The sequence below is a fragment of the Callionymus lyra genome, chromosome 4 (assembly GCF_982586985.1).
Source record: "Callionymus lyra chromosome 4, fCalLyr1.hap1.1, whole genome shotgun sequence".
Classification (NCBI taxonomy): Eukaryota; Metazoa; Chordata; class Actinopteri; order Syngnathiformes; family Callionymidae; genus Callionymus; species Callionymus lyra.
This window is the reverse complement of record NC_141821.1, coordinates 7,875,478-7,896,597: the sequence shown is the minus strand read 5'-3', so window position 1 is coordinate 7,896,597 and position 21,120 is coordinate 7,875,478. Positions and strand designations below refer to the sequence as shown.

Genomic DNA, 21,120 nt, shown 5'->3' with positions numbered 1-21,120 from the left:
TAAGAATAAAATAAAGCAGGGGTTCAAACCTTGTATTTTAGGATATGAAAAGCTTAATGTTCCTGATATTTAAAACTCATACGAACAAAGTTTTTATTCATGATAAAACACACCGCAAGTGATTTAAGTCAAGATCATTGTAATTTGTCATAAAGATGTAATGACAGGTACATTTTAAACTATTCCACGCATCATTCATTTCCTTACAGTCTGTAAAAAAAAACGATTGTTGCAGTGCAGGTGGAGAATATTCTGCGGGTGTCGTTCGAGGTTTAAAGGAGGTTTGAAGAATCAACACTTGTTTTATGTGGATAATAATTACAGTGGTTGTCAGACGACACTGCCATGGTTTCCCTCAGAAATATTGCGAGTGTTGCTCAAGTGCACGTGGCAGATGTTCCAGACGTCTTGTCTTGTCGGGGGCAGATTTAAGGGATCGAGGTCTCGCTGTGAGGTCGGAGGTCGACGGACAAACGTAGAGATTTGTGCGTTTGCTTTATTGTCGAGCTGTAAAGTTTGCGAGCAGCAGCAGCGGTGAGCGGTGTGCGCCGGGCCCTCGAGGGGCCGGGCTCCTCCTCGTCGACTCCCATCTCATGACTTTGGTGACAGAGGAGTAAACACCAGACCCCCTGCACCCCGCCCACCATCACCCCCCCCCCCCCCCCCCCCCCGCACCCCATCTGTGTAATTAACACGTCATTCAGTTAAAGCCACACATACACACACACACTTCCCTCTGCTGTGGTTTTTGTCGAGAACTTTCATAAAGAAAGTGTGCAGGTCTTCCTCTCGCACACTTCCCTCCTCCTCTTCCTCCCTCGGCCCTCCCTCCCTCCCCCCCTCGCTCGCTCTTTCAGGGCTGACAGCCGAGCAGCTTTGGCAGCCCTCCCTACCCGCCAAGCCCCCGTTGTCGTCTTCTCACAAAATGTTTTTTTCCTCCTAAACGGGGACTCCGGCGGAGCCCAGACTTTCACACTCCTCTATCACATACCTGGGGCCACACCCTGATTTTTTTCCCGATTTTTCCGCCGTGAAAAAAAACTTGATTGTTATTGTAGAAAGTGATGGCCGGAGGAAAAAGGCTGCTGAGGTCTTAGTGTAGCCGAGCCTCCTGTGTGTGTGTCAGTGTGCGCGGCGAGGCAGTGCTGAGGAGGACCGGCTGGGAGGTGAAGATGAAGAAGGATCACTTTTTCTTTTCTTTTTTTTCTTTTTAGGCCTGATCACCCCCCCGAGAACCCCCCCACCTCTGCCCCTCCTTGTTAACCAGAAACCCATAGCAGGCCTTTTTTTTTTTTTTTTTTTTTTTTTGACTCCCGGTGTCACTGTCTGAAGGTTTTCTCTCTCTTGCACATCTTTTTTATTGACTTCTTTCTCTGGTGCAGCACTTTTCAAGAAGTGTGTTGTTTGCCGGGCGCCTCCTCCGAGGGTCCAGGTGGACTTCTCTGAAAACATATCTCACTCAATCCTTCATTCATTTGCTTCTTGGACTCGGCATTAAACGGTAGGTGATTGTTTTGTTCTTTAAAATGGCCTCTGGAGCTGTGAATGGATCTCCACTCTTTCTCTCTCCTCTCTCTCTCTCTCTCTCTCTCTCTCTCTCCTCTCTAAACTTTCCCTCCACCACAATTTTATTTTTTTCCGCTACTCTCTCTCCTTCTCTGCCCCTTCCTCAGTCGCTCTCCTTTTATTTCGTGCCCTCCTCCTCCTCCTCTTCCTTCACCAGAATCTGCCACTGACATCAACTTTTCGACCACGTTTCTCCGTCCTTTGACCTTTGTGACCTTGTGACGGTTCGGTCGTCTGTCGAGTCAACATCTGTTCTTTTCTTCTTCTGGTTCGTCTCTTGACTGGAACAGGTGTGGCCCTTTTACACCCCCTATGAGTTTGGAAGTGATTTAAAGAAATTCTGCCACATATATCCTGATCTGAAGTTTTCTTGACTTAATAATGTACTTTTATAATTCAAGTATGAAATCATCAAGTTTTCCAGAGACACAGTTTAAATAAAAACTATATAAAAGAAAGGATAAATGGGTCGTAGAGAATCACAATCCACTTTACCATCCATAACGGAAAGTGTACACTCGATAACAACATGTATAATTAAATGTAAAGATTATTAGCATGTATATGTAAACTGATATAAGTCTTACCTTCTAATGTAAATCTTCCTGATGTGTATTAAAAACAATACAATCCTTGTGTTAGTGTGAAAAAGTGAAATGATCCGTAGGACGAGTGTGTCTTTATAAATACAGTAAATTCATATTTTGCGGTCACACCATCATGGTGTAGCTGAGATTTTAATAATCGCAAAAGATGATTTTGTAGTAATTACGTTTTCTCATTTATTGCCATGTGACATCTTTGGCTTTAGTTTTGTAACACTTTTTATATCTACTATATACTATACTACTGTACTATAAGTACTGTAAAAAGACTATGAAACCATCCCAAGATGGTGATTTCGCACACTGACGAACAATAATTAGTCACCGATGTCAGTGTTTCTCATTATTGCTCATAATTTAGTTATTACATTCATTTGTGGCCCGTGATTATGAATTCAGGAAACCACGCCTGATAACAAAAGTTTGTGTAAGACCGGCTCCAGAACTGTAAGGTTTACCCAAGCACTCGAACTTCATTCATTCTAAATAAAAAATAAAAAAGATAAATAAAATAGTTTCGCAATTAATATTGTAAATGCATTGTTGCCATGGAAGCAGCTGCAGCTCCACCTTTTGTTCAGTCGGCAGCCATTTTGTTGATCTCGGCAGCATCCTTTTATTTTCACAGACAGTTTTTCACTTTTTTTTCTGTGTGAGACTTGTCAAAAGTGCCTTAAATGTTTCTTAACCTCCTCATCAGAAGCCAAACCTCACTTTCTGAGTGCTAAAGTTTGTATTTGTGAACGATGTGTCATTTATTATCCAATGTTCTACAAACATGCTCAGAATTGAGTCACAAATGGTGAGAAAAGTGAATTTATTTGCTGTGAACGGTCACTATTCTTAGATTCCAGCTGATTTTCCAAACATGGACATTTTAATTTAATTGGTGACACTTTTGATTGAAATATGAAAATGACAAATTGTGTTTCTGATCTTGTGTGTATGTGTCCCCAGATGTGTGTGTGTGTGTGTGTGAGTGTGTGCAGCTGGAGAAGGACTCTCTGAGTCCAGGTCTCGCTCTAGCAGCACATCATGTTTTGCAGTGTTCTGCTCAACGGCTCCAAATCATGGCGTGCTGCCACCGGGAGTCCTGGGATCTGCACCATCGTCTCGCCCGCCGGACGCTCCCTTCAGGGGTGCGAGAATCTTCCGTTCACGGCGCTTTATTCCAACAGTCGAGGCTGAAATGTAGGTTTTTATTTTGGTGGCACATGCAGCAGCAACAGAGTTTAGGATTCAATAAAGATATATTTCTTTCATATTCATAAATCATGAGCTCGTGAGCAATCGGAGTCTAGTGATGGAAATACATCGACCTTTCATGCTTTTATTCTGTGTGACCAATGATGAAAACATTTCAATCCCTCTTCATCCTTTGGAAATAGAAAACGACTTCAGAGAAAAGCAGCAGCGGTTGAAAAACAAAGAACCAAATTCACCGCATCGTGTCTTTTTGCCACCAAATGGATAAAAAAAAAAAAAAACTTGACGTTTTTATGTAAAAACTGTAATGTCATCATGTTTATGGAGCGAGGTTTAAGATGAAGTGACTCCAACGGGTTTATGATGATTTGTGGAGTAAACTGTTGTCACCCTTGAAAATATAATCTTTATTTATAACAACAAACCAGAAAAAATGACTGGAAGGCAGTTGAGCTAAAGGTTGCTGGTTGAAATCCACCAGTGTTTTTTACACACTGTGAAGAATGGACTGTAAATGTGGAAGAAAACATCTTATTTCTCGTGTGATTGACTCATATTTTAATACAATTTTCAATCCGGCAGCTTTAATTAATTCCTTTTCCCTGATATTCTGTAACTCCTGCGTTGTTCTCGGTGTTATCTTGATCTTTTAAGTACATATTTTATTGAGTATTGTTTTGATTGTTTAAGCGCTTTGTGACCCTGGTCTAGAAAAGCGCTCTAAAAATATAAATGACTTAAAATGACTTATTTGAAACTAACTAAACATCATTTAACTACTGCTCAATATAAGAAAAATAAAATCATAGTATGATTGTGTGTGTGTGAATGGTTGTCCGTCTTTGTGTGCTCGACAAACTGGCGTCCTGTCCAGGGTGTCCCCTGCCTCTCGCCCTATGACACTGGGATAGGCTCCAGTCTCCCCGCGACCCCGCTAAGGGATAAAACGGTAGAAAATGAAAGAATAATCAAAGTAAATTGAACAAAGTGAATCTACCACCAGCATTTTTTCAGCGGTTGCCACATCAAACTATCCTGCACACAAACCTGTTTTCATCGTCTTCTGTCTTTTTGCCTCTGCCTAAAATATGTATTACATTTTGATATTATATGTTTATATATTAATTTGATCACAATTGATTCAACCAAAACAAAAATCTAATTATTCTGGTTTCGACGGATTTATTAATGTGGTTTTTACGTAAATTTGTTCACCAACAATAACATCAGCAAATGTTTCTGTCGTCCTTCTTGACATGTTGTGTATTCACTTCCATCTTCCCTTTCAAATGTTACCTTCACCGTTATTGTTATTGAAGTGAAGTCCACTCTTCAATTCAACAGTTTTTCAGATTTTAAAGCCATTTTTTTCTTTTTCACACAATGGCTCAAAACGTCAATCTGTTTCTAGTCATGTGATGGTGAAGCTGGACATAAACAGATCACTTTGACTTCCTCACTCCAGAGTCAACTCTGCTCATTTCTCACTTTCCGCCTAAATTCGAGGATAATGGCTTTTAAACTTCCAGATGAACGTTTTATAGTCATTGAATTTATCCGTTTAAAACAAAAACAATACATTTTGTTTTAAGTTAAAACCGCAAAGAACATGAAACTATGAACACTTTTCTACTCCACTGACTTACATGGTATTAATCTCTTTATACTCTAAACTTTCTGTCTCAATTCATTGTGTTTTGTGTCCATATTCAAGGCCACAAGTCCTAACATAATTCAGTTTTTGTGCATTTTTAAATTCCTCATGACAATAAAGGACTGTTGAATCGTGAATGTCGGAAAAAAAAGGCTGATTTGGACACGATGTACACGTCGATTGAAATGATTTGAACGATGTTGTTGTGCTTTATTCCCTGATGGTTAATAGCATCCAGTCCAGTGTGTCCAGCAGTAGCAGCACATCATTACTGGTACTTTAAAAGTATGTTGCCGGTGTGACTGTGCTGCTTCTGCCAGACACACACACACACACACACACACACACTTGACAGTGGACATCATCTCAACAGTCGTTTCCTGTATGATACTCATGACTTTATTAAAAAAGAAAAAATATATATAATGTGCAGCTAAATGTTGTAACGCCTTTTGTGTTTCTTATTTTATCAACGACAATTTTACTGTAACTACTGTCAATCCTTGCATCTGCTGCCAACCATTATGACACCAGTGACAATCGCTACATCCCAGAATTGGGTCACAAACACTTGTTCGGTGAGGATGCATACAGGAAAAAAAAAAAAGAAAAGTTTTCTGTAAAATAATTTACAAAACTTCTGTGTTGCGCCACGAGTCGATGTAGGAGCGACGACCGCAGAACATCCTGGTGACGAGTCACTCGCCAGCAACACCATCACAGAAGGAAGACATTCCTGTGACCACGGAGCAAACCGGCATGTTTTAAAGTCGTCCCGACGACTGCCCAGAGACGAGGTGTCCATCAAAAGTCTGGAGCCAGAACACTGACACGGTTTTGTGTTCCTTCTTTTTTTTTGTTGTGACCCCTGGTCAGCGGGACAGAAGAGGAAGGTCGCTGGAGTTCATGATGAGGCTGGAGTCCAGGTTCAGAGTGTCTGGAAACAAACATGAAATAGAATGAAACGCTGGTTAATGGTTGACGTTGTCCGTGTGGAGGAAATGGTAGTTAAGACGGCAGATAGTGCCATCTAGTGGACGAGCTACAAGAAACAAGACATCTGATGATTATTTGACTTTGTGTTTGGAGTTCAAGGTAGGAAAGGACATTTTTCACTGAAATTTGTTTTTTAATTTAGCCAAAAATAATTGCACATAAGTGATTCATATTTTTCGCTAGATTTGACTATTTTTTTTAAATTGGAAAACCACAACTCAATAAACGCACTTTTATCTGGCAATTAGATACGTATCACGATAAAGTGAAAATGATACAATATATTTTGATTGTGTAGTATTGTCCAGTACTTGACTCTGGTGTTGTGATAGTGTATTAACAAGGATATATTTTTGTATTATTGTCCAGTACTTTACTCTGGTGTTGTGATAGTGTAGTAACAAGGATATATTTGTAGTATTGTCCAGTACTTGACTCTGGTGTTGCGATAGTGTAGTAACAAGTATATATGTGTAGTATTGTCCAGTACTTGACTCTGGTGTTGTGATAGTGTAGTAACAAGGATATATGTGTAGTATTGTCCAGTACTTGACTCTGGTGTTGTGATAGTATAGTAACAAGGATATATTTGTAGTATTGTCCAGTACTTGACTCTGGTGTTGTGATAGTGTAGTAACAAGGGTATATGTGTAGTATTGTCCAGTACTTGACTCTGGTGTTATGATAGTGTAGTAACAAGTATATATGTGTAGTATTGTCCAGTACTTGACTCTGGTGTTGTGATAGTGTAGTAACAAGGGTATATGTGTAGTATTGTCCAGTACTTGACTCTGGTATTTTGATAGTGTATTAACAAGTATATACTGTATGTGTAGTATTGTCCAGTACTTGACTCTGGTGTTATGAAAGTGTAGTAACAAGTATATATGTGTAGTATTGTCCAGTACTTGACTCTGGTGTTATGATAGTGTAGTAACAAGTATATATGTGTAGTATTGTCCAGTACTTGGCTCTGGTGTTATGATAGTGTAGTAACAAGTATATATGTGTAGTATTGTCCAGTACTTGACTCTGGTGTTGTAGTATTTACAGACCACATGACTCTTGACGAAGATGTAACTGCTTTCATTTGTTTTCAAACCAAAATATGTCCAAACATCACTGTCACTGTATCCTCTCGTCCTCAGTCATCATTGAGATCTCCTGGGATTTAAGTGGTTACTTTAGCTGTGTAGGACATACCGACTCCTGCCATGTAGTGGCTGGAAGTTAAATGAATATTTGCATGTCTGCATAAACTATGATTTAAGCAAAAACGTTTTCTATATTAAAATAAATTGATACAGTGCTGTTGAATGTTGAAACAGTATCTAGTATTATAAAAATTAATAAATATCGATATTTTCTCACGAGCCTAATATTGTCCTCATCAGCCATCAACACCAGCCTCAGGTCGTGGGGCAGCGTTGATGGAGGAATCAGATGATGACGATAAAGACATCATGCTTCTGCCAACTCTGACTCTCCCAGTGCACGAGGTTAAGTGCCGCTCATTATTCATTTCCGAAAAGTGCTCCACGGGGGAGTCTACGTGATGAGGACCAACTCCAGCATCTCATCGTGAAGCAGAAGGAAGACAATTTTCTGCAGCTGCGCATCTGTCTTTTCCATATTGAACCGATCAAAGCCAGACTTATGTGGAGCGTCGACCAGAATCAGTGAGAAGGTTGAACAGGCCATCATGTGACAGGACTTTGTTCTTTTTTTTCCGAACAAAAAGCTGCAGGGCAGCCGTAACATTTAAGTGTTAACCAGCCTGCATGCTCTAGATCACTGGACGAATGTAGCGGGTTCTGAGATGCTTGTTACGATTGTGCTCTTAAGATTCAAGCTTTATATAAACAAAAATAAATCAGGATTCAAACTTTTCACTGCACCTTGGTCAAAGTTGTTGAGTTTTTTGGAGTTGGCTCCTTCGCCGAGTCCCTCCATGTCCACCAGGTCACTGTTGACGTCCGAGTCGTTCAGAGCGCTGAGAGTGACATCTAGGGGTGACAGGCAGACCACGTCGGAGAAGATGAATCGTAACAATGCGTCCACAAGTGAATGGTCTTTAGCGAAGGGTGTATCTATTAAATATATATATATTATTATTATTATAAAAGTAGACTCTTCTACTCAATTCAAAAAGAATCCACTTAATTTTTTTATTACATTTAAAATTGTACTCCATTACATTTTATGTATCAGACAACTTATTTTAATAGGGTTATTTTTACTCAATTAAATTTCTACTATCAATTAAAAAAAAAAAAGTTGTATTATTTTAACTTGATTACTAATGTCTCCAAGGTTTTACTTAAGTACTTTTACTCCATTACATCTTTTCTCGTCTAGAAAAGTTCTATTTATTGAACTTATATTATCAATTTTACCTGACTACTAAATTCCTTTTTTAAAATTTAAGGATTTTTGCTCGATTGCATTTCGACTCAATGACCTCCGTTTACATGATTACTAAAGTAAGGGGGTTCATGGATTCTTATTCCCACCTGTGGCTCCTGCAGAAGAACTTAATTCATATATAATTCATACTTTTTAGCTGGTATTTAATTGAGAGATCCTACATTGTGATGAAATATTAGAAGAGTAAAGAGTTACATTTACTATAATACTATAGTTTAGCCTAAAATTAAATTGCCAATATTTCTTTCTTCAAATTATATTCACTTTTTGGGAAATTTGTGGAATTATTAACTGTGTAAGCCTTATTTTTTCACAGACTTTTTGGCGCTGGTTGAAAGTGGCGGGGAAGGATTTAGACCGAAGTTTGCACATGTAAAAATCACTGATGTCACCTTTTTTTTTGACGTGAAGGTGTCAAGCGTAAAAAGAGTGTTACGACCATATATTGTTTTTTTTTGTGTTGCTTTAAAATACTTAAGGTTCATTACAACGTGGCTTCTTCCTGTCCGACTGATCAAACTAACGGTTTTGTGAAGCCGAAAATGTGCTTCGGATGTTTGTCGATCCCTTTTGTCCGGCGCAGCACCTGTCAATCAATACATTTGCCGACACTCACCGGCCGTCTTCTGCTTCTTCAAAACCGCCTGGTTGCCGGTCGTCCCCTGCAGTCCTGCCGTGGCTACTACCACTTGAGTCTTGGGTGCCGAGCTGATCTTCGGCGCCACCAAGGACGCGGCGAAGGGCGCTTTCTTGGCCGGCTTTTTGAGCCCCTCGGAGGACGTCTGGGCGCCGTCCTCGTACATCTTCCTCTTCATCGTGCTCTTCGTCTGACTGCTGCGGCGACAAAAACACCTTCAGAGTTCAGCCAATCACGCGCAGCCGGAGCTGCATGCGAAACGATGCAGGATCTTGGATGTTTCACAGTGGAGATCATGTTATAGTCATCATTATATTTATACAGCACCTTTTTAGACAGTGTCACAAGGTGCATAACATTGACAAATATTATTCAATCAAGACCACAATGGTTAAAAAACTATTTATTTAGCCACTACTTTTTAAATATTGCATCTTACTAACTAACAGTTTACAATATAACTGCTAACTTCATATTTGATACTTTGTTGCATTGATTGTGGAAGTAAACAGTGTCCTTCGTGTGTTATTTATCTAAGAAACTAGTTTACTCGTGTTACAAATGAATGACCAAGTGATGCTTAAAGGCAACCATCTTGATTTACTTTTATTTACAAAACTACAAAATTCAGGTACATGGTTCATTTGCAGGCGATTTAAAGAAGCCTAGTGTCTACATATAATTACTCCAGGACAATGGGTTTAATAAATAAAGCTTTTAAATGGATTTAAATAATCCACGATATTGCACTTCACCTACAACCTGACAGATTTCATATTAGGAAGTAAAAATGATTAGTGATCAATGGCTTTGAATCAACTATCAAAATATTCTAATTATCTGCTGTACTTTCATGGACCCCGGCTCGGTGTCCAATAATTAAACATTTAAATTGTTTTAGCCGTATACACACACAAGAGGTCGTACAGTACACATACTACAAACTTAATAATACATAATAATAAATGACAATAAAATAATCAGAAAAAAATTATAAAATAAATGATCATTTATAATGAATAATAAATATACGTTTTTAGAAATACACACATTACATTTTTGTACAAAATAATTACATTATACATAAGTAAGTAAGTAATTTTTATTTGTATAGCGCTTTTCCAGACCAGGGTCACAAAGCGCTTAAACAATCAAAACAATATTCAATAAAGTATATACTTTAAAGGTCAAGATAACACTGATAAAAACACAGGAGTTCCAGAAAATCAAGGAAAAGCCTGAACAAATAGAAACGTCTTAAGATGTTTCTTAAAGGCGTCAGTAGATCATCAAGCGCAAAGGAGGTAATTGCGACATGGAGGTATATAATACATCATGTACAATGGTTGAGAGTTTATTATTTGCAATCACTCTGTTATCGTTGCATTTTATTTATGGTCTTTCAAAACTATTTTGGAAAAGGAAAAACTGTCGATGTGATTTATTTATTGTCAATGAAGGAAATTATTTATTTAACAAAAAACCTAAACAAAAGATTAAAAAAAAAAATAGGTTCTTCAGACAAGATCTAGTAAAACACAACTTATTCCTTCAACATTTTCAATAATAATAATAATAAACTTGGGTTGGAATGTTTTTTTCTGCTCAACATGTGTGAAATACTAAAGAATTCGTGGATCCCTCGACTCATCCATCGTTGGTACCGACCGTCAAGTTCTCTACAAGCTCGTCTGTGAAAACATTTCTTCTTAAGAAGATCAAGTGTGACGAAGAGTCGTTACCCGGGAGGGATGGAGTCTGACACCGGGTGGAGCTGCATGGTCAGCTCCCCTAGTTTGGTGAAGGCGGCTCCAGCTGCTGAGAAGATCTCCCCAACCTGAGGGAAACACATGAGGAAGACCATTAGATTTATTCATCATCACGTTATTAGGTTGAAAAGAGTTGAAATCCAGCAGCAGCGACTTGTTTCTGTCCCTGTCCAGAGATCTGTCCAGAGACCTGTCAATCACAGAAAACACGAAGAAACTCGTAGCAACTGTAAAGGCGGGAAAAATTAAAAAAAATAACCTCATGAATCTGAGCGTTTATATGACGAGGGTTTTGCCGTCACTATGTCTATGAAACCAGACAAACTAACTCATTATTTTAGCAGTTTTAGCATTTTTAAAAAGCACTTACTTTGGTGGAAGCTGAGGTCATTTTTCCTGCTCTTGGAGAAACGTAGAGGCTTTGAACGCGCTGTGATGTAGCGTTAGCTGCTAACGTGCTAACACGCTAGCTTGAGAGCATCTCTGCTCATCTTCTCGCCCGGTCTACAGTGACATACGTGCGGCCATTCAAAGTCCGCGTAGTGGCGCCGAGGGCAGGAGGTCCAGGGGAAGAAAACCAAACATTTTTAATCTGAGATTCAACTCGGATGCGAACTCAGATGCTAACTGCTAAAACAAAACAACGGCGACAAACGGTGCTGCGTTCAGGACCACTCGTAATTTCCAGCACCGTTCAAGGAAATCTCAAGATCGTCGTTTGTTATTTTTTTTCATTGAAAAAAATAAAGTCAAGGAAAGTAGCCGATACAACGCATATCTCTAATTCATTATAAATAGTTAAAACATGATACATTCAAAATGACACTAATATTAAAAAACAAACCGAAAAAAAGCTTTTTTTAATTGTTATTGGAATTGTCATTTTCTTCCTCCTTTCATAGAAATGATACAATAACAATGATACACTTATAGATGAACCGAGGAGTTCATGAATGATATCGTCGCGTCATGTAGTCAGTTGAGGGCCCTTGAGCCGCACTAGTGCGACATCTAGTGGTCACGATTCATTTAAACTCTAGTTTTTAATTGACTTTAATTTTAAATTTAAAAAATCCCCGGAACACATCAAATACGAAAAACTAAGTCTAACGTGTTTCCCTAGAAGACTAAACATACCGAACACATTGTAAATAGTTGCTACGAAAACAGTTCATCAAAGGGTGTATCTTTTTTTTTTTTACTACGACGTCATCTTACGTCAGGTATGCAGATAAATCACGTGACGTCAGAAACTTCAGACGAGCATCGGCAGCTGCGGAGTTGATCAATTTAGGTGTTTTTTTGTTGTTTTTTTAAATGCGCGGATTAATCTGTGGAAGCAAACTCTCGGCCTGTGGGATCGCGTTGAGCGTCTGGGGGACGATTATGTTGGTACGTTTTTTAATTTTATTTAAATGAAAGAAAATATGTTGATGATGAGTAGAATGACTCTTAGGATATTATTGTCGTTTTAACTGCACACAAAAGTTCACCTGATAGACTTTAAATAAACGCTTGTGACAATAAAAGGTTTTTTATTCCGGTGTCAAAGGTCGTCCTGGGGATCCTGTTCTCCACTCACTCAGCCGTGCTCGTCACAGACGTACCCGTCACTCAAGAAGACATCCAAGACGAGTACGTCTTTTTTGGATCTTTTGAAGACGATACAACTGTCTAAACATCTCAGATTAACATGACAGAAGTGTCACATTTAAATGATATCCCTGTTCCTGTTTTTTAGTCCCAACCCTCCTCAGAGGGTCTACGGGGTCTACAACAATGTGAGCTACAACTGTTTCTTCGCAGCCGCCGTCTACTTGGTGTTCGGACTCTTCTCCTGCTGCCAGATGAGGCTCAACCGAAGGAAGGTGAGCGATCACGCAGAAGCTGCAGAACAGGATCTGTCTCGGGGGGAGAGAGGAACGTTTTCATGAGATTGTTTTGTGACTCACCTGTTGACCCCCCCCCCCCCTCTCCCCCAGAACTACCTGGTGATGCGACGATGACGACATCAGCGTCATCTCAACCCTTGAATAAATATTAACCCAAAAGCAGGTTTCTGTCGTCTTTGTGACACTTCTTGGCAAAGAATCGACAATTCAGTCATGAAGTCCTTCGACGCAGGGGCTCTACGTCGAGTCTCTCCTGGATTCCGGCTCCTGTGGATCACATCTGCCAAACTCAGCGACACAAGGGGCCAAAAGCCCGAAGCAGTCCAAACAAATGTGTGATTACGTAACAGGAAGCTCGATTTGTACTCTTTGATTTCACGGAGGTGTATTGACAGGAAAAAGTGACGGAGCCTATGAGACGGTCCAGAAAGTGCAGTAGGGGACCATGTGTCAACCAGATGTGGACAAAGTGAAGCTTTTTACTAGTTCTATGTTGACCTCTTGAAGTTTGAACTGATGGTGTAAGTAAGTAATTTGTATTTATACAGCGCTTTCACGGCCAGACCAGGGTAGGTAGGTAGGTAGGACTTTATTGATCCCTCAGGAGGTCTCACAAACCTCACAAAGCGCTTAAACCATCAAAACAATATTCAATAAAGTATATACTTTAAAGGTCAAGATAAAACTGAGAACAACACAGGAGTTCCAGAAAATCAAGGAAAAACCTGAACAAATAAAAGTGTCTTAAGATGTTTCTTGAAGGAGTCAGTAGATCATCAAACACAGAGATCGTTTCCATAGCTTAGGAGCAACAGTCTGGAAGGATTTCTCTCCTCTGGTCCTGAACCGTGTTCAGGAACCATCAGTAGATTCTTATCCACAGACCTCAGAGCCCGAGCTGGGGTGTAAGTCTGGATCAGATCAGTGATGTAAGGAGGAGCTTGACCATGAATATGAGAATAATTGTGTGGTGTTGTTTCTTATACATGACGTTTCACTAGAAAAAGAACCCGCTGAAATATAACATTTCCCTTCTTTAACCTTTTATACCTTTTTGTGTCTTGTTAAAATTTTTATATTTTTATTCACATTTTTTGTCTCAAATCATGCATTTGTTTCCAGATAATCGCTCAGAGTTTGTTTTTACACTTTCACATTTATATTAAATATACCTACTATAATTTTTGTAAAATGAAGTTTTAATATAATATTCATAATGTCATGGTGTTATACTACTATGATACTTGATGTTTACTCACTGGTGACGTGTTGATGAAGCTTCATGAAGTTTCAGAGTCTACTAGATTTCACTTTGTCGTTTATAATCTATTGTTTTTAACTATTTTTAAACCTCAGTTTATTTTTTAAACTAAGGGCGCCACATACTGACCTCTGAAAATACGACACTTTTTTATGAAGCTTCATTAGATTAGATTAGATGAACTTTATTGATCCCTCTGCAGTTCTCCTTCGGGAAATTGTTTTTCCAGCTCGATAGATTCATGAAACAAGAACAAAGTCCAATAAAAAGAAAGTGCAAGATGACACAATCTAAAGATAAAGATAAACAAGATGGATCAAATAACACAAGAAAAAGGATACAAAGATTAAAATAGAATATCATCTTTTAACTCCAATCCTGCCCCAAAACTCAGAATTAAACAATCCAATAGCACAAGGAATGTAAAACGATCAAAACACGGAGTCCGTCCCGTCGCTCCAACACGGAGTCACTTCCCGTTCCGGTTCTTATCCTTCGCTTCGTGGAGAAAAATGGACAATCAGAGAGTGTCACGGGTCGTTTATTCGCCGCTTCAAGTCAAACAAAATACAAGCTTTACGATCGCGACCGGACACACTTTTCTCCCGGCAACTGTACAGGTTTTTAGCCCCCCTTTCCTGGTGTGTCTTGCTTTGTTCTTTGATTTACGATTTAAGGTGTGATTGGCAGATGAACAGATGTTTCAAATTACCGCTGTCGTTTCTCTAATTCTGATCCAAGCTTGTCTTGAAACAGTGTTATCAGTCTGGAGTGAAATGTTGATTGTGAATGTGTATTCAAATGTTTAAGCTCTTAGATGAAGCGAGTAATTTATAATTTAGATTTAGATTTTCTTTTAGCATTAATTTAAGTATGGCGTATACCTATAGTGTATAATAATTTTAATCTAACAAATGAATGAGTCCCTGAGTCTATTAGTGTTGCATCATGGGAGGAGCACTCGTGCTCTCCATCCTGCCCATCCATGGTGTAGACAACATGAGGTCTCTTCAGTCCTATTTCAGGAAACTTTTGTTTGCATTATGATTTTTTTTTTCGATCAAAGACTAACCGGTTCAAACAAACTATTCAGTCCATGTTTTCCAGTAAACTCCAACAAGGCTAAATCATCAACCAATCACAGCAGTAGCATATCATCGGCAAAAGAGTGTTGAAAACGTTGACCCAGTAACTAATGAGATTTTAAAAAAACTCAGTCCGACACCAGAGTTTTGGGTGAAAAAACTACTTTATACTTCATAAATTTCATACCCAGAGACAAAAGTGCATGAAAAGTTGTGAACCTTGTCACACGTTATTGACTGAAGAACATGTTTCTTATGGCGACAGGAACTCATTTGAATGAATTTACATTGTATAGACATTTGTTTGTACTCAGAGACTTTAGCATAATATATTCCTTTTTTGAAACACGTGGTTTTAGATGATCGTTTTCTCCTTAACCTGCTATAAAGTGCACAGATATCATGATTCAATGCTTTGATATCCTGGCGGTAAAACTGGAACTGGTTATATTGCTTTATGTGTCTGGAGACATTTGTTAGTGTTAGATTACAATTATTATATATATATACGCCATACTTATGAAATATGTGATGTTGTAAGATGATTTTAAACATAATGTCATTTAGTTGTAACCATTGTAAACAGAAAAAAAAAAATCAGATTAACTAGTGAAAATATCACGTTTAAACTTTGTGTGTTTCAAGAGGTAACCCGATACTGATACACATTTTTCCTTCTATAGTTTGCTGTTGTAACCTTCAATGTAACCTTTGATCTCAACTCAAAAGTAACGTGTGACCTTAGTTCTAATTTAAAAAAGGCTTCCACTTCACACATTCTTTGCGGCTCCTACTTGTGAATGGCGTCCCACAACATCAGGGCATGATCGGTGAAGCAATAATTGAGCAGCTTGTTCACCAGGGGGTCAGCGGAGTCTTTGGGGGGCTGGAGAGATTGATAGGTCAGATTCTTGTACTCCATGTGGCATATGAACACCATACCTGTCACCCTGGACAATGGCACTCAGTCCAGGGTGCACTCCATCTGCTTCTCTGTTCACGGGCGACAGTGTTCAGAGGATGATGTCATCATCCATGATGGACAGTAGTTTGTCCAGTGATCTCCTCTCTGGTCACCAGTGAGTCCAGCTTCAACCACAGAGTCAGCCCTTCTGATCAACCTGTTCAACCTGTTGACTCCTCCTGGACACATTTCCACCCCAACACACCACAGCATAGAACAGGACACTGGCCACCACAGACCGGTAGAACATGCAGAGGAGCTTCCTGCAGATGTTAAATGATCGGAGCCTCCTCAGAAAGTACAGTCTACTCTGAACTTTCTTATAGACATGGTCTGTGTTGCATGACCAGTATACTGTCCAGCTACACACCGAGGTACTTACAGTTGTCAACTATCTCCACCTAGTCACCTCTGATGGACACTGGAAGTGGCTTTGTCCTGGACCTCACAATGTCCAAGACCAGCTCTTTGGTGTTCAGCTGCAAATGGTAGATGTCTCTCCAGGCTCTATAATACATTGCCTTGAACAGATATTCTATTAGAAAACTCACTTTATCTTTAAATGAGGGCGCCACCTTTTGACCTCTAAAAAAAGCTTTATCACAAACCCTCCTCACAGTATATAATGTAATGGTCCATCAAGGGTGTAGACAAAAGGAGTGTTGAGAGGCTATTTCCTGTTCAGTCAGTAAGTCCAATCAGTGGACATTTTTGTGAGAATGATACTTTGTTATTTTTTTAAGCAAAGACAAAAACGGGAAATAACTGAATAGAAAATAATCATCAGCGGAGAACTCTGTTGGAAACACAAGACGGCAAAAGGTTTAGTTTTTTTCAAAAGATTACATAGAATACAGACACAATTGTATTGAGTGATCATTTTATTATAGTAAAAACTTCAGCAGAAAGTAATACTCTAACTAGTAATTTCTTGACAGTCCTCATGACTGAAGAACTAGTGACAACCAGAAGCTGATAAGTGATTGAAAATGGACACCAGTCATAGAGAACCCAAGCACTGCAAGAGTGTATTTTGAAAGGAATCTTCTCTGATGTCGGATTGGTGTGCCAGACTTATATGGTGATGCTGTTTTCCACGCGACTGGGAAGAAGGTACAAGTATGGAAGCACCAAACCCTGGTTCTGAACCAAGATCTCTGTCTCAATTTTTGCCAGTGCCTCTCTGAAGAAACCAATCACCTCCTTAGCCTGCCTCTCAGTGAAGTAGTCCTCAGCATACTCTCCCAAATGAATCTAAGTAGAAGGAAAGCAGGAAGAACTAAGTCGACGTTATGAAACCTTCACATACAAGTTCGAACATCTACTGACTGCATCTGGCTGAGCTCGTCCAAGTTGCCAGGTGATGGCCATTTGCAAGCAGGACTGGCTGACATCAGGAAGTGTAGCCATGATCATCTCCATGGTAACAGCATCCTTGTCAACAGGTGGTGGCTGCCTCATGCTACAGGGCGCGGTGGGTATCCAGGCACACCAGTCAAACTGAACCAAAGTTGGTCGAAAGAAGATCAAACCATGTTTACATCTTGTTCAAGTTTGTTAGTATTTTTTAAAACCTTAGAACCAGACTCACCTGGCCGTTGTTGGCGGCAGCGTGCTGGGCGGAGCAGGTGAAAATGATCACTGCCAACAGAGTGGACAACTCATCCAGAGTCTTCAAGTCACATGCCAAACCTGGGACATACAACATTTGTCAATCGTAATGTTCGAGAGACTCAAATAAATGGCAAGAGAATTAGTTTTACCAAAATTGGACAGCTTTGCAAAGCCTTCCTGGACGATGTCTGCAATCCAGGCTTGAAGCTCCAGGTCCTGTTGCACTTCCCGATCGGATCGATAGAACAGTTGGACCATGTTGGACACAAACCTAGAATGGACGAATGTGCTCTCAAACCATCCAATTGCTTTTGTCCGCAGACTTGAACACGGCAGAATCATCACTTATCAGTAGCACATCATCTGCAAAGTTATACAATTTTCGGATTCTTCTTTTTGAAAATCCTACCTTTGAATGGCGTCCCACAACATCAGGGCATGATCTCTGTAGGAATAATTGGGCAACTTATTCACCCCTCGGTCAGCAAAATCATTGGGGGGCTGGAGAGATCGGTAGGTCAGATTCCTGTACTCCCTCTGGGTCATGACCACCATACCCTTGCCACCAGTGGACGTGATCTGCAGACAGATAAGCCCAGAGAATCAGAGATCCTGCCTGTTTGTCTGAGACAAATCCACCTGTTTGAAGATGCCATCCTCGTTGATGAGCGTGTGGCGCGCCCTACTGTTGATCTCTAGTGTGTATCGCAGATGGGGAGCCAGTAGCTGCAGAGAAAACATTGTTAAATGGCAGATTTTTGAAACACGTTTTGAGCCCACCTTGTATATAGGATGTACAGCGGGCAGCTGTCGTAGCGTGGCCACGCAGAACACCTCCACCACCAGGTGAGTGCGGAGCAGGTGAGACAACACCTCGAACACCTGGAACTCAGAGTGACGGACCCAGGTTTTCGCCAACAACCAGGCCAACGGGGGGTCTGAGGGCAGGAAGATGGGCGTGTCCAAGCCTGGGATCTGTCCGATCTGGAGGTAAAATCCTGTTGAAACTAGTTCTTATAGAGCTTATCTGGACTCTGATACCGACACCTGTATTGCAATGGGCACCAGGTCTCCATCAGGATGTTGGTATAGCAGACAGAGAGGAGCTGCCACGTACTGAGGGTGGCAATTGATGGTGTTGCTGGGAATTCCATCCATGATGACGTAGTCCAGCAGGTAGATATTCCCAGCCTGATGATCAAGTCTGGTAAACACTGTAGAACTCTACACTACTGTAGGCTGATACTTTTTTCTTATTTACCTTCAGCTCTTTGTCCAGGTTGGTTAGTGCTGGCATGGATCTCTGGACCATGGCCGCTGTGACCGGAAAGTTCTCCGGGAGAGTTTTGCATCTTTGGATCATCCGTGGGTTGCAGCCGTTCAAAATCTGGTAGCCAAAGAAAGCGTCTTCCTTCCAATGATCCATGCAGTACTCTGTCAGAGAGATCCAGACGAGAGTTCAGTTAGTACTTAAATCAAGTAACTAACCCACCCCCTAATGTCACATACTTGATACTACATGATACACCTTCTATTTGACTGGTAAAAATAGCCTTCCAGCAATGGTAAGGAAGGAGCAGCGTAATCTCTCCTTCCTGTAACGCGGGTGGATGAATTTTACATCTGACCTGATTTTTCCACCACATGCATGAATCTTTAGTCATATTATCCTTTGTATCCTGACTCAGGCTTCACTTCTTTGTATTTCATAACAAATTTCACCTCCGATGAGGCTTAGCTAAAAACATGATCAACTAGCTAAGCTAGCATTCAGTTCACTCACAAACAAACAGTTTTTCTAAGTGTTACCTGGTGTTAAAGTTCCTTTCAACGACCACAAGATAAATTAATCATGTGGTTAATTGTTTGACACAGACTTTTTGGACCTCTATATAAATATTGTGAAAGACATGACACACAAACTATACATGAGACAGTATGACTGGCCTCCGTCTACGACAAACAAGAGGATGATTAAAAACCAACGGGAATAAATTGCAAAGAAAAGTCATCTGTGGTCAGAAGAACCTTCACGGAGCTTCCTACCTGCCACTGGACTCTTCAGCGTCAAGAAGATGCGTTTAAAATCCTCCAGGTTGTCCCAGGATTTCCCAAACTTGATGGCGAGTCTCTTCAGAGACAACTCTAGTAAGCTAGGGCAGAGAGGAGAAACAAATCAATGTCTCAGCTAAATCTTGGTTGCAGGTTCCATTCCTAGAGTCATACGTACGCGTATTCCAGGGAATGCTTAAAGTCGCTCTTCTTCTCATGAACAAAGCGGACGTCTTGAGGAAGATCATCTTCTGTTCTAGCGTCGATGCATCTCGGTAGTCCCTGAACCCATGTAGTCCACCTACCCAGGGAGGTTGCGTAGACCGGACATCAGGTTTGATACGGACTTTATAGTTGTAGGTCAGGAAGGTCACTGACCTGTAAGCCATCTGTCTCTCCTGGAGTTCTGACTTCCGGTGACTCTGCAGCTCAGGCAGGAGGTCGTCCTTCGGTAACTTTGCTGGATTGAAAGAGGGATGTTTCCTGTTCCATCATTGACCAGTTGTGCCGAGTGTTTCCTACCTGTTCCTTCTCTGATCTCCAGCTGGATGTCTCCAACAAACCAGCGGTAGCAAGGGAAGGTCAGGACATGGCCTCCAACAGGTGGTTCCACAGTGACGTGACGACAAAACCAGTTGTCCTCGACCCATATCTTATGTTTCTCCAGTCGGACCAGCAGGACTGTACCCAGAGGGGCAGGGCTGACCACCTTGTACCGGTCCTCCTGAGGGGAGTCATTTAAGCCAAGGTCGTATTCAGGTCAAGGTCACTTTCAGACCATTTAGTTTGTGTTAAAAGAAACTCTTACTGCATTTCGACCAAAGTCCCGCCCGGCATTGTCCAGGAGCGTCCGCTCACTCTCCCCCTTCTCACCCACCAGGGTCACATAGACGTAGTTGTTGGTAGAAGAGTGCTTCGACGACCCAGTGGCCACAGTGACGGTGTATTCTTCCATCTGTGGATTTTTTAAAAAACGACACCCGAGGTAAGGACATCAAGAGGAAAATAGATTTATGGAAGTTTAATGAAGGGAAAAACTTTCCACTGCACTGCTACAGAAGACAATCTTCGATGAGCTTATTTTTGAATTTGATGATTGGTCCACAATATGGAAGTATATCAGTAGCATAAGCAATTTGAATGGTTGAATTTAACATTTCAAAATTAATACTCTTCCATTTCTATTGTAAAAACATTGTTTTAAAGCATTGAATTCTAAAATCGAAAAATTAATTCTATCATTTTTTGCATGAAAGGTTGAATTTATATTTATTTTCTTATTTATAATTGGATTCAAACATTTTTTAATTTTTTGAAATTAATACATATTTTTTCTACAAATGGTACAAATAAGCGTATTCTAATAATTAAAAAAATATATTTTTCGAAAAT

General features: G+C 40.2%; 3 protein-coding genes across 4 annotated transcripts; 1 reads left to right on the top strand and 2 right to left on the bottom strand.

Annotated features, from left to right (window-relative positions):
* Positions 1-5,348: 5,348 nt before the first annotated feature.
* Positions 5,349-11,781, bottom strand: LOC148081661 (BPTF-associated chromatin complex component 1). 2 transcript variants are annotated; one of them, XM_087790290.1, is made up of 5 exons: positions 11,231-11,781; positions 10,834-10,928; positions 9,071-9,285; positions 7,926-8,033; positions 5,349-5,968 (listed from the first exon to the last, which is right to left on the bottom strand). In XM_087790290.1, the coding sequence occupies exons 1-5, from the start codon at positions 11,249-11,251 to the stop codon at positions 5,904-5,906; spliced, it is 504 nt and encodes a 167-aa protein (XP_087646416.1). In that variant the 5' UTR covers positions 11,252-11,781; the 3' UTR covers positions 5,349-5,903. The 2 variants fall into 2 exon arrangements, with proteins under 2 accessions (XP_087646416.1, XP_087646415.1); XM_087790289.1 differs by having other exon boundaries at positions 5,352-5,968; positions 9,071-9,288; positions 11,231-11,776.
* A 222-nt stretch (positions 11,782-12,003) lies between these two features.
* Positions 12,004-12,900, top strand: rnaseka (ribonuclease, RNase K a). The gene is made up of 4 exons (XM_087790287.1): positions 12,004-12,252; positions 12,413-12,495; positions 12,602-12,728; positions 12,843-12,900. The coding sequence occupies exons 1-4, from the start codon at positions 12,178-12,180 to the stop codon at positions 12,864-12,866; spliced, it is 309 nt and encodes a 102-aa protein (XP_087646413.1). The 5' UTR covers positions 12,004-12,177; the 3' UTR covers positions 12,867-12,900.
* A 4,236-nt stretch (positions 12,901-17,136) lies between these two features.
* LOC148081659 (polyunsaturated fatty acid 5-lipoxygenase-like) lies at positions 17,137-20,683 on the bottom strand. The gene is made up of 14 exons (XM_087788615.1): positions 20,537-20,683; positions 20,251-20,452; positions 20,107-20,188; positions 19,907-20,029; positions 19,723-19,829; positions 18,938-19,110; positions 18,724-18,867; positions 18,457-18,660; positions 18,316-18,402; positions 18,086-18,255; positions 17,826-17,947; positions 17,654-17,754; positions 17,392-17,562; positions 17,137-17,316 (listed from the first exon to the last, which is right to left on the bottom strand). Exons 1-14 carry the CDS (start codon positions 20,681-20,683, stop codon positions 17,137-17,139), a joined length of 2,013 nt encoding a protein of 670 aa, XP_087644741.1.
* Between the last annotated feature and the right edge of the window lie 437 nt (positions 20,684-21,120).

What these genes read in the sequence shown, in the direction of transcription:
- LOC148081661 (XM_087790289.1), bottom strand. Translation starts at nt 11,251, where the DNA reads ATGACCTCAGCTTCCACCAAA. An exon ending in TGACCTCAGCTTCCACCAAA is followed by an intron (nt 10,929 to 11,230) that starts GTAAGTGCTTTT and finishes TGTTTCCCTCAG; the next exon opens with GTTGGGGAGATCTTCTCAGC. An exon ending in ACTCAACAACTTTGACCAAG is followed by an intron (nt 5,969 to 7,925) that starts GTGCAGTGAAAA and finishes GTTTGTTTCCAG; the next exon opens with ACACTCTGAACCTGGACTCC.
- rnaseka (XM_087790287.1), top strand. Translation starts at nt 12,178, where the DNA reads ATGCGCGGATTAATCTGTGGAAGCAAACTCTCGGCCTGTGGGATCGCG. An exon ending in TCTGGGGGACGATTATGTTG is followed by an intron (nt 12,253 to 12,412) that starts GTACGTTTTTTA and finishes CCGGTGTCAAAG; the next exon opens with GTCGTCCTGGGGATCCTGTT. An exon ending in CAAGAAGACATCCAAGACGA is followed by an intron (nt 12,496 to 12,601) that starts GTACGTCTTTTT and finishes CCTGTTTTTTAG; the next exon opens with TCCCAACCCTCCTCAGAGGG.
- LOC148081659 (XM_087788615.1), bottom strand. Translation starts at nt 20,683, where the DNA reads ATGGAAGAATACACCGTCACTGTGGCCACTGGGTCGTCGAAGCACTCT. An exon ending in GGGACTTTGGTCGAAATGCA is followed by an intron (nt 20,453 to 20,536) that starts GTAAGAGTTTCT and finishes GACTCCCCTCAG; the next exon opens with GAGGACCGGTACAAGGTGGT. An exon ending in ACCTGGACAAAGAGCTGAAG is followed by an intron (nt 18,868 to 18,937) that starts GTAAATAAGAAA and finishes CTTGATCATCAG; the next exon opens with GCTGGGAATATCTACCTGCT.